Source organism: Scomber scombrus, chromosome 6 (genome assembly GCF_963691925.1).
Source record: "Scomber scombrus chromosome 6, fScoSco1.1, whole genome shotgun sequence".
Classification (NCBI taxonomy): Eukaryota; Metazoa; Chordata; class Actinopteri; order Scombriformes; family Scombridae; genus Scomber; species Scomber scombrus.
Window position 1 is genome coordinate 26,355,685 of NC_084975.1, and position 12,156 is coordinate 26,367,840.

At 38.6% G+C, this 12,156-nt stretch overlaps 1 protein-coding gene across 4 annotated transcripts; it reads left to right on the plus strand.

Annotated features, from left to right (window-relative positions):
* The first annotated feature begins 234 nt into the window (after positions 1-234).
* si:dkey-246g23.4 (uncharacterized protein LOC559426 homolog) lies at positions 235-10,315 on the plus strand. 4 transcript variants are annotated; one of them, XM_062420816.1, is made up of 7 exons: positions 235-333; positions 427-485; positions 2,123-2,389; positions 4,239-4,382; positions 4,463-5,160; positions 5,368-5,608; positions 9,392-10,315. In XM_062420816.1, exons 3-7 carry the CDS (start codon positions 2,158-2,160, stop codon positions 9,559-9,561), a joined length of 1,485 nt encoding a protein of 494 aa, XP_062276800.1. In that variant the 5' UTR covers positions 235-333; positions 427-485; positions 2,123-2,157; the 3' UTR covers positions 9,562-10,315. The 4 variants fall into 4 exon arrangements, with proteins under 4 accessions (XP_062276800.1, XP_062276799.1, XP_062276802.1 ...); XM_062420817.1 differs by having other exon boundaries at positions 300-338; XM_062420815.1 differs by having other exon boundaries at positions 292-485.
* Positions 10,316-12,156: the final 1,841 nt, after the last annotated feature.

The window sequence follows — 12,156 nt, forward strand, 5'->3', positions numbered from 1 at the left end:
CTGTCATGGTTACTCTGCTCATGTGCACATGTGTTACACATAAGTTCACCTGGGAATTTTGCATAAACCAGCATAAACCTTTTACTCAGCATGCTTTTTGGCTCACCTCTGCAGTTACTGTCTCTGTTTGACCCTTGCACCCTTTGGAACATATATCATGTTTTCCCTGAAGAGTGCCTGTTGCACCATTTGTTGTGTAAGTGATACCACCCTCACCACCACCACCACCACCACTTCATGTGACATGGAAAGAGTGCCAAAGCCATTTGGTGATAAAACCAACTTGGAGAACTCACCAGGAAGAGCATAATGGCTTTAGTTTGAGCATGAGAAGTAAGGTGAATTATTTTACATATAACATCACGTGTGTCAAATTTGCGAATCATATTACAATATTGTTTTGGATACCTCATTTTGTATTTCAAGCTTTCTAGGTCATGGTCCAGATTTGGGTCAAGACCTCTTTCAGTCCAATCACACATGAGGTGGGTAATCCGTTGTAAACAAGTTCTTAAGCAGTCTATGAAGCTCCATTATTATAATGTGTATTATGCATTTTCATCAACTGAAAATGGAATTGAGTTAAATCCTATCATGCATGGTAAATCTAATCTGCTGACTATTGTTCAAAAAAGACAAATAGCTTACCATGGCAAATTTTTAGTTTTTATTTCCTTCTCTAGGTTGGCATAAACACTGTTATGTCACCCAAGATTGGCTCTCTGTCATAAATGATCTATTCTGCTTAAATAGAGTGGTTGTTAAATCCAAATAAATCAAATGTAATAATGAAAAATGCCATGTTAGCGTATACCTAAAAAAAATTGATAAGAATATTCAAAAAATCTTAGAAGATTGATGTTGTATGGTGGATTTAAACTGCTTTGGATGAGTACTGCTTTGAGAAACAAGGAGAGCAACATACAACCTTGATAAATCATGAAAAGTTTGTCAGTGTTCTTAAGCATTAAGTTACATTACTACCACTACTACTGGTGTGATGATGATATATGTTTTATCACAGCAGTCCCAGTTGTGGGTAAACTGTAAACCTAAAAAAATCATGTCACGGTTGAGTTAAGATAAGATGTTATAATGTTAGCAGAAAAAATAAGACAGCAGCTGTAATAGATAATGATATGAGATGATAAAGGCACTGATGATTCTCACACTAAATGGGTAAAAGAATATTGACATGTGGACATACCTCATGAGATTGTTGAATATCTCATTCCAAACAGTTTCCGCTCTTCTGGAAAGGCTTTTTTCCAGATTTTGGAGCATTCAGCCACAAGATCATTAGTGAGGTCAGCCAATAAAGCCTGTCAATCTCAGTTAGCATTCCAGTTCATCCTGAGGGTGTTGTGTCTGTGTGGGCCAATTGTTCCATACCAAATTGTAAAAAATATTTTTGTATGGACTTTGCTTTGTGCACAGAGGTATTGTAATGTTGTAAAAGGACTTTCGAACAAGGGTACTATAAAAGAAGGAAGGGTCATTATCAATGTTCTAAAACCTGCTTGGTGCTAGGTGCCAGTTCTATTGAAGCCTATATTATATGACCTTTTATGAAGAAATGCCTCTACCAAACGAAAGAACACACTTTGTTCACATATGTTTATTAGCTGTATGTCTCTAAATAGTATCAAATTATGATAATAGGCAAACATGGAACATTTTAATAAGGTTGCGAAGTGTGCCTTGAAAATAATGTTGTTTAGGATAAATAAATATTGTTAACAAAATCTGAATTCTGTATTCTGTATACTTCCTTATTTTGATCAGGAGGCTGCTTTAATAGCTAATGTTGTTAGATAATGTGATGGGAATATTACATATTCAAATGAACTGGGCTGACAGCTTTCAAATATGGCACCAACGTGTGTTCATGTGCCTTACAGTGATGTAATGACTCCTCTTTGTTTTATAGTTTCCTTACTATAGAACAACTATTGGAGGCATACTGTTATATATAGTATAGTATTAAAATCTACTTTAATCTGAACCAAAGGTCAAGTGTGTCCACATATGTTTGTCCAGTCATTAAAAATTCATGTACTTTGTCGGCAAAGTTTTTGATTACTGTATAAGATTTAAAAAATGAGTCCTGTGTTCCCCCTAGACATCTGAGTACTGCAAAACCCAGTGCAGATCAATATGAACTCTCCAAAGGCTCAGAAGGCAAGGGTAGCCGTGACACCATCAGAAGTTCCTGAGGGTTGCTACGCCTGGTTCGTCCTGCTCTCCTGCTTCATGGTCTTTGGATTAACCTTTGGTGTCATCAAGGCCTTTGGTGTATTCTATGTTGAGATACACCAATACTTTGAAACCACAGCAACAAGGACATCCTGGATCACCTCGATTGCAGTGGCTATCATTCATGTTGGGGGTGATTATCACAATTTTTTTCTTTTACAAGGATGTAACTGCTGTGTTAATGTATTAAATGATTTCAAAAACAGGGAGGTACTACACTGGTAGGAAGACATCAGTTCCTGTTTGATAGCTATAGATTACTACAATATTCCTAAATTTCATATTTGTATCTTTCAAAATTCCCTCACCCATTTTGACCTTCATGTCAAATCTTCTTGAGGTTATGGCCACTAGATGGCTCTCTCTCTCTTTCATGTTAAAAAACTGTTAAACTGGATGACAGATGAAATGTCTTGTGTTGAATTAAGTGTACCAACTTAATCTTCAGGGCCCTTTACAGACATTTTGATGGGCAGGTGCTCAAGTGGAGAAAAAAAGGCCAGTGATAAATCAATACATGAATCTATATAACGCATCTGTTGGGTTTGTCTTATGCAATGCTCAGTGTTACTGCAGTATGAACATATGCACACATGTACAGTGAGCAGAATAACCGACCAGAGTAACCAATGAGCAACTTTGATACATTTTTCAATCAATAGGGAATCAATTAAACTGTCAAATTGAGCGTCATCAAAACAAATCACCCTGAACTTGATCTATATCTACACTTTTACACCTTACTGATGAACTCTTACAAGTAAAAGGACCTCTGAGTCCTGTTCACCTTCAAAGAGTACGAATTAAGACAATCAGTCTTGTTGTCCTGCTTAAGCTGGACCACAGAGGAAACTGCAGACAGAGACGGGATGGAAGGAGGAGGATGGCTTAGCGATGGCTGGCAGAACGTTATTTAAGTGCAGGGCATGAAGGTGTGAGGGGGTGGGGGCTTTAATATAGCCTGCAGCTAATTGCTCTGGTGACATCTTAAAGCCTGTCTCCCCCAAAAGCCCTTGGAACCTGAATACTACTGCTAACAGAACAGTTGCTGACACATGAAGAGAGAAGGAGAGGAGAAGAAGAGATAGGGAGTTAGGAGGAGAGAGGAGGGGAGATATTTCAAACAAAACAAAGGAACTAACTATTATACTGGATTTCAGTCGTTTTCATTGACAACACTATTTTACACTAGACAAGCTTGCTTTTTGCCAAGGTTAATGGTAACTCACCTGCTGTTAGGCTAGCTGTATTTAGATGTTTTAGTAGTGTTTTAATTTCTCAAGAGTGGCAAACAATGCCTATGCTTAGAACAAACATTATGCTTACCTGACCAATAAAGGCAGGGACATGTGGATCATGATGTTTCCTCCACAGGTAGTAACTCAATTGGGAAGGGATTGAAGGGGTTAGGGCAGATGCTTGTGCGGTCCTGCAGAATTATTACTCAAATGCTGTTGTTGGGTGTTACAGCACACTTTTAATTGAGAATGGGCCAAATTTCAAATTAAAATACAAATTTAGAAAAAGAAATAGAAAAAGAATGTTGTGTAAAAAGGGCACTTGTCCAGTTAGAGGCCAGAAGGGCAGGTGCTTGAGCACTACCTGGTGTCTATTTGTGTTTGGGTCTGTTAATCTCACAGGAAACTATTAGGAAAAGTACAATAAGATTGCTTTTGATCATTCTCAGCTTGTGTGTGAATTAAATTATCTGCTGCAAATGCTCTAGACGCCAAAAAGCACTGGGATTAATTTAAAACTTCTTAAACCTGAAACCTCATGCGGTTTACCTTAACTTATTTATTCAATGACAATCTTAATCAAAATGTTCTATTTTTCAGTATCTTTGCATATCACTAATAAATAGGAACTCTACCTGCTGCAAATATATACATGGCCACTACACTGTAATTTTGTTGCCCTGAATAAAATGACTGTAAATGTGCTTCGGATTATACGTGCATGCCCTGTGTGTCCCTCTGCAGCTCCGATAGCATCTGCTCTGAGTGTGCGATTCAGCTATCGCTCTGTCGTGATAATGGGCGGACTGATTTGCAGCGTAGGAGTGGTGATTGGGGCTTTTGCTCGGAACCTGACTGAGCTGTACTTAACAGTGGGATTCCTAAATGGTGATTGGTTTGATGCAAATACACACTTAAACCAAAAACACACACACAAATATGTCATTCACTGGTCTCCTTCTCTACAGGTTTTGGCTATGCACTGACCTGGACCCCCACAGTGACCATGCTTGGCTTGTATTTTGAGAGGAGGCGTCCTGTGGCAAATGCCTTGGCCAGTGCAGGAGAATGCATCTTTACCTTTATCATTACACCTCTGTTCCAGCTGTTGATTGACAACTACTCCTGGAGGGGTGCTATGATGATCCTGGGGGGTCTGCAGCTTAACCTGTGTGTGTGCGGGATGCTGCTGAGACCCCTGAAAGCCACCAGAGATGTGATCCATTTAAGTGAGGAGGAAGGCGTGTCCCTGGAACTCCTTAAAAAAGAGGACTTGGATCAGGACAAACAAAGCTATAGTGGGTCAAAGGAGCTGAGAATATCTGAAGGGGCTGATCATGAGACCATCACTGCAGAAGAGATACCTAATTCAACTATGACGGCACAAAACTCAAACAGTAGAACTAAGAGGGCTGAACTCAGGACCAATATCCTTCGTTATGTAGATTATACCCTCATCACCAATGCACGATTCATGATCTACTCAATGTTTGGGTTGTTTGCTGCGCTCGGTTTCTTTGCACCAGCTCTATTTCTGGTGCCATACGCTCGTAGTAAGGGGATTGGGGAGTACGAGGCAGCTGCACTCATGTCCATCTCTGCAGCGATGGACCTGTTCGGGAGGGTGTTCTTCGGCTGGGTGGCAAACTTGAGACTGGTGGAGATGGTACGTTCAGTTGAGTAGTTAACCCAAGCAATGGCTTTTTGAAAACCACATATGTATTTCTTGGCAAGAAAAAAAACAAGCACATTTTTCAAAATGTCAAACTGCAACGCAATACCTGTTTACATGGCAGGTGCATCTGGGTTTGGAGGCTGCTGTAGGTGAGACAGTTGATGCACAGTTTGTTTCCGTCATCTCTACTTCCATCAGGTGCAGCAGCTGACAGCTACAGTGATTCTGCTGGGCACCGTGTTACTCCTCTGCCCACTGACCTCCTCGTTCTTGGAGCTGGCTGCTTTCAGCGCAGCTTACGGCCTGGCGTACGGTGCCACGGTTGCAATCCATATCACTGTGCTGGTTGAGATTGTGGGCGCCAACAGGCTCGGAAGCGCACTTGGGTTCTTCATGCTCATACGCAGCAGCGGAGGCCTGCTTGGACCGCCCATAGCTGGTGAGTTAGAAAGATGCTTTGATTATCAACTGCAAGTACACAGTGTACCTAAAAGAAATGGATTTGAGCTTTGAATTATTGCTGCAATGTTCCCTCTGATCCTTACCACCATGTCAACTGGCTGCCAGCACTAAAATGAACTGGATGTTAACATTTTTATTAACAGAGCTTTAGAAAAGAACCAAATCATTAACTCAAGGTTACAATGTCTCCTGGTTCTATTCTTCCAACACATTAACTCTCACACAATAGATGTGCTTATACACCATTCTGCATTATAACAGGCCAGTGAGCCTATTGAACCACAATCACATTTTTATACCTCCTTAAAATGCAGCATCACCCTTCGGTTAATCGTGGATTTTGATGCTTTATGGTTGTGTTAATTTCATGGACTATCGCTTTCCATAGATTTTTTTTCCTGTTAAATTGAGTTTCTTCTCCGCTGACTCTCCATTCGTTCTGTTGAGACATTTTTCCCAATTCATATAATATGTCTTACAAAACATGAGAAAAGCTGTGGTAACATAACAGTTGCATAAAGAAAGCATCTATTAATTGCCAAATAGGACAATAACTGTTACTTTGGCAGCAGAAGCCACTGACACTGACATATGATCACATTTTAATGGTAGCCTATTTGCACATCCAGAAGTTGCAGAGCAATATTAGCATTCATTTGGAGTTGTGTGTTCAGTTTTTCTTTTAGCTCTGCTGTGGTTTCTATCAACTCAGGACTCAATATCAGGATCTTAAGCTGCTTTAATTCTCCACTATCTTCACTGGCTAATTGCTCTTTGCCTCTCATTTGGAGTTGGATAGTTTATCAGAGCTTGTTCACTGAAAATGACTATCGCTATGAAATAATGAACAGTAAAGTTGTGGGCCGGAAAAACCAAAACAACGTGCTAAAAGACACTAAAACTCTCCATAGAGCTTAAGAAATCTGTAAACTTGTGTGATAATTATGGTTGGGTATTGGTACTCAATACCTTTAAGGTATTGACCCAAATAAATCGATACCAAGTAGTATCGAAACATCTCCCGGCAAACGATACCTGCAATCAATCCTCAATCCAAGCTAGAAAATATAACTATTTGTATGGACTTGCTCACAGCCAATCAATGCAAGCGGATTTAATGCAACATGTGATTGGCCCACTGCCACAGCAGCTAAAACCCGTCTGTGGTGAAGTCACAGTGAATTTGTATTGGCACACTTTGCAGCCAAGATGCTACCTAAACACTCTAAAGTGTGGCTACATTACATGCCTGTTACACCGGATAAAAGTGCACAAAATGTGTGATGGGTATCTAATGAAGTACTCAGCTAGTATCAGTATCAGTTTAAGGGTACTTGGATTGGTACTGGTATCGTCATTTTTAAATGATGCCCAACCCTAGTGATAATCCTCTTTGGGTTTGTCACTATACATGGAACCGCTTTCACATTACACATGGTAATTTGATTATTTAATATAGAAACACTGATGATAGCCACTTTATTGACTTTACATAAAAATTGAAGCAAATTTTGCGTAATCCACATCAGTATCAGTATAACAATCCTACTTGTCAATTTTCTGAATCCTACCACCACTCCAAAATGTATTTAAACAAATTTGTTTGTTGGGGCTGGAAAGCGTGTCAAATCTGGCAGCTACTTTGCCAATCTGTTTGCAATAAACTTCATTATTTCATTATACTGGGAAACATACTTAAGCAGCTATGAATTTAAAATGTCAGAATCTGCTCTTCACAGCCAGCAGACTAAAATGTTTTCCTGTCCTCTCCTGCGCAAAATTGACATGCACTGCAGCCCCACTGGCGCTGTCCTACAAACTGACGAGCATTTGAACTTGATTACTGAGGTTGTGACCCATTTTCACACACACAACTATAAACAATAGCAGTAAATAAAGCCTGAAAAACACCCAGCATTGACTTTGGCACTCAGGCACAGTAACCCCTGCCAGAGAGTGTCCTGCCTGTGAGCACAGCCAGCAGTAAATCAACTGGGGAAACCTCACCAACTGAGTGGGGGGAAAAAAACACATTCTCATAATTGTAATTTGGGTTGTTCATTTGATGATTTTTATGGATTTCTAGGAAGGCTGTTAGCAAAAAAAAAAACAGGGAATGAGAGCGATTAGAGTTATTTGAGTGTGACTGCTTTTCTCTACCTCTTCAGAATTTACTGTATGTTTCAAAAAACGTTCCCTTTGGCACAGTGTGTACCGTATTTTTTTTGTATTATACATGAAGAGGGGTCCATTGTGAGTGTTCTTATATGAGGAAAAGCCCAGAAAACATAAACAAATACTTTTTCATTCCCCCTTCTCACTATTTTGAATTAGTTTTATTTCTTTGTTTCCTTCTCATATCTCTATCATCCTCCTCTCCTGAAAACCTCTTAATCTGGATTCAAGTAATCCCACCGCATGTAAATGTAATGCAATTTAAGATCATGCTAAAGGCTGAAACTGACCTCAAATAAAGTTAAGTGCTAATGAAAGAGAAGCAGATCCAAATATAGCCTGTGGTGTCCTATTTATAACTCAACACGCTCCCTCTGACACACAGGCTATTTCTAACTTATTTACTGTACCGTTTGGTACTTTGAGCACTTCTGCTACTTTGAAGAGCAGAGAGTTGATGGATGTTGAGGATGCATCAAAGCTTTCTAATTATGTTTCCGTCACAGGAGGAAGGCACTCGCATTACCGCCTCAGGATAGAATTAATCTTCGTGCAATCCTCTCGTCCTTATCTCTGCCTCAGTCTTTCACCTTATTCATATCTCTCTGTCTCTGTCATTAAGTAAAGGCAAAATGATAACATCGTTACGATATTGCTCATTATCAGAAGTATTCAAAAACTCCCATAATACACACTCAGCCTACATGGGAATGAAATTTCATTCCCGATAGATCAGGGTGTTCACACTTAAAAACAGGCACATATTTGAAAACAAAAGACATATTTAATACTTTTTAAAAACATTAAAACAAAAAATCATACAAAAAATAGCTTTAACCTCATGAGACCATGAAGCATGCATTTTTAATTTCTCCTAGATATTTGGGATTAGTAGGATTAATTCACCAGTGTATTCACTTAATGATAATAAAGTCCCAATGTCCTCAAATGAATACTTCCTGATTAGCAGTGTCGTAATGTGTTGCTATTGTTAAAATCAGTAAAATTTGTATAGCATATCAAACTACAAACATTATTAAGCAGAAATAAACAAGTTTCAACCATAAAATTTGATACATTTTTGTACCTGGTCCACTTTTGTCAGGGGATCGGCTGTTTATTGACTTGGCCAAGATGCCTACCATCTCGTTTTTTACACTCATTAATGTATTGTGCTTTTGCTACCACTAGAGGGCACAAAAAATGTGTATCAACGAGGGAAATGGGTCAAAGTTAAGCAGAATGAAGTATAAGGTCCAGCAAACCCAACATGTAATGTTCCCATATGAGGATGCAGGGTCGCAGGAGGTTAAGGTAAAGCGCTGATGCTTTTACACGTGCAATATAGGGTAGCTTATGTACTGGTTTATTAAAAACGTGTTGATTTACTTAAAGTGCTGGTGCATTTGTATCCAAATGTATTATCTCATGGTGTTAGAGGGATGGATGGGGGGAGCATATGGAGGGTGTTCAGAGCTAGAGCAGGCACATTCCAGTCAGCAATTGAATTCTAATTAGAATAAAATATAACAAATGTAACTGTGGCAAAGCTGTAATTCACTCACACATGTACTTTTTCTTTTAGGCTTCTTCATTGACAAGATGAATGATTACGGCACAGGTTTCCTCATGGCAGGTGTAGCTCTCATCGTCTCCGCTCTGTTCCTGCTGCTTCTCCATCAGATGAATCGAATGGTCAAGGGGTCAAACTCCAAGAGCAATACGCATACAGACAAAATGGAACAAAGCTGCTGAGGGAAGAATTAAAGAAAAATAGCTGGACGAGACATGAATGAAGGAAAAACTGTTTTTATGGCTGCTAGATTAAAAGGTCGGAATTAGATCTTGATCTCACAGTCATAAAGGGGAGATCTGCCCCTTTTGGAGTCGACTGTGGTCTGTCTGCAGGTGATTATGTGTCAGGAAATGATAACTTTTAGTAATCATTAACAGCCAGTGACTTATACCTTCATTCTATGCAGCTGATCTGTCCAGTTTAGTATCATTGTGCAAATACTGAAGAGGTAAAAACATGTTTAACAGAGGAAGAACCTCTGAAGAAGTAAAGTCATTCAGTTTTTTTACAACTAAACTCACTTTCTGGAATGATCTAACCTGTATTAACCCTGTAACAAAGCAGTATGAATATAAGGAGGGTTTGCTGTCATATTTCACCCAGATGAATGCTCACTAATCTTTCTACAGAATACACACATCACAAAGAAGCACAAAACCTTGTGATTTTATCTGAATCAGCCGTTTTAAATTAGTAATATCACTGCACGAAGAGGTGCTGAACAGGGGTGTGTACAAACAGAACGGTATTATGCAGAAAAACATGACTGTTATATGTAATTGCTTTATTTTTGTGTGTCACCTTCAGGCTGGTGCACAGAAACAAGATGCAATACTGTAATATACCTAAAAGGAAAACTGCATATGTTTATTTATGTCACTAACTTCTTAACTCAATCACAGGAACCTGTTCATTTAAAAAGTAAATTATGTGTTTTTCAAATATTGTGTTTTAAGTCTATGATTTTTGTTCTCTCAGGCAGTTGTGTCATGCTGAATTGCAAAGTGAAAATATGGCTATGGCTCCCTCCAGTGAGAAGCTACTGATATTGCATTTGGAACCCACACAGCTGCAGCACTGAGCTGCAAAGTGCAGATATATGCAAAGATAATACCACACAGAGCATTATCAATATAACCCAAATAACCAAACAGCAGTGGTTTGGTTTTGGTTTGGTTTAGTATTCAAACTGTGATATCATTGGCTGCTGTCAGTTTTAAAACTTAAGCAAACCTAAACTTCAGCAGATTTGAAAAACAATAAGCTTTGAATTATATTGCCGAAATGGCAAAATAACGCCTTAATGGTTTGGTAAGTTTCCCTCCAAAGTCTGTCCCTATGCAGCCTGAAACCCAATGACAAAAGCCTTTCTTCATTTTTCCCCCCTTCTGCTGCAGAATGTTTGGTATGTGCAACCATCAAGAAAACTAGCTTTCATAACCCTGAACCAACAAGAGGCACCAGATAAACATCTTCAGTCTAGTATAATGCAAATATAACAATGTAAACAAACATGGCACTCTCCATAAACCTGCAATAACAAACTCCACACTGTGGTATACAAACAATGCCCCCCCCCACGCTAATATACAAGCTACACACACAAACACACACACACACATACAAAACTTGCCACAACAAGAGAGCTGGTCACAAAATACCACATGCCTTTGATCTGGCAGACAGGAACAAAGACATAATCCATGTTTCACAGAAACTCTACATGAAAACCAAACACACTCACACTCACACACAGTATGAAACGCTTGACTGCCAACAGAGAGAAGAGGCCACCTATTATCAGAGAGAGGAAGACTGCCGGTTCAAAACTATCAGCGTTTCCAATCCAGTGAACCTAACATTTACTGTTACTCGATACGTCAGGAAATTTGATGTTTCAATTACAGCCTACCTGAAATATAGATTACTAGTTACCTTATTTAAAATGTAATAAGTAATGTATCTATTTCAATTACTTAATCAAAGTAATGTAACTTATTACATTTGATTACTATTTTTTTCTAAGACATTTTTTCAGCTGTTAAGGTAAGTGTATCCATTAAGCACCAACATCTAAGTTCAGGTGTTTTTCATGGATACTTTTTTTTTTAAAGATGTATTTTTGGGCATTTTTGCCTTTATTTGACAGTACATAACATAGAGGTCAATAGGAAAAAGGAGAAAGAGGGGAATGACTTGCAGCAAAGGTCCATTGCCAGAATTGAACCAGGGAAACTGCCATAATGTGGCATGTGCAGTAACCACTCAGCTACCAAGGCGCTCCCTGATCATTTCTTATAAAGCAAGATTTATCTCTCATTTGAAAATGTATTCATTAGTTCATGTAGATTTTGGAATATAAAATAAAGATATTTGATGAAAAAAGTCAAAAGTCTGGCATGAGCTAAATTGGTACTGTGACACCATTTAAGCCCATGTGTGCTCCAAATAAGCCCATGTCATGATTTACTTACTAAATATAAAAATATATATTGATTTCAAAGAATTAAAAACAGCAATATATGTATTCAGTAACATGTTAAATATTAAAAAATTAGGAAAAAACTCCTGAGTAAAATGGTCTGACTTCAGATGTAACCTCAACAATGAAAGTGTAATATAGATTTTTTTATTGAGGAGATACATAAAAAATATAAATACTATACAACAATTTACTCAATTAAGCTTTACTTATCCAGGAGATCTATGTGTGACAAGATAATCTAAATCAAAGGTTCACTTACTAGCTTTTTGATTGATATGGGGACCAAGAA

What these genes read in the sequence shown, in the direction of transcription:
- si:dkey-246g23.4 (XM_062420816.1), top strand. Translation starts at nt 2,158, where the DNA reads ATGAACTCTCCAAAGGCTCAGAAGGCAAGGGTAGCCGTGACACCATCA. An exon ending in GGCTATCATTCATGTTGGGG is followed by an intron (nt 2,390 to 4,238) that starts GTGATTATCACA and finishes GTCCCTCTGCAG; the next exon opens with CTCCGATAGCATCTGCTCTG. An exon ending in AACAGTGGGATTCCTAAATG is followed by an intron (nt 4,383 to 4,462) that starts GTGATTGGTTTG and finishes CCTTCTCTACAG; the next exon opens with GTTTTGGCTATGCACTGACC.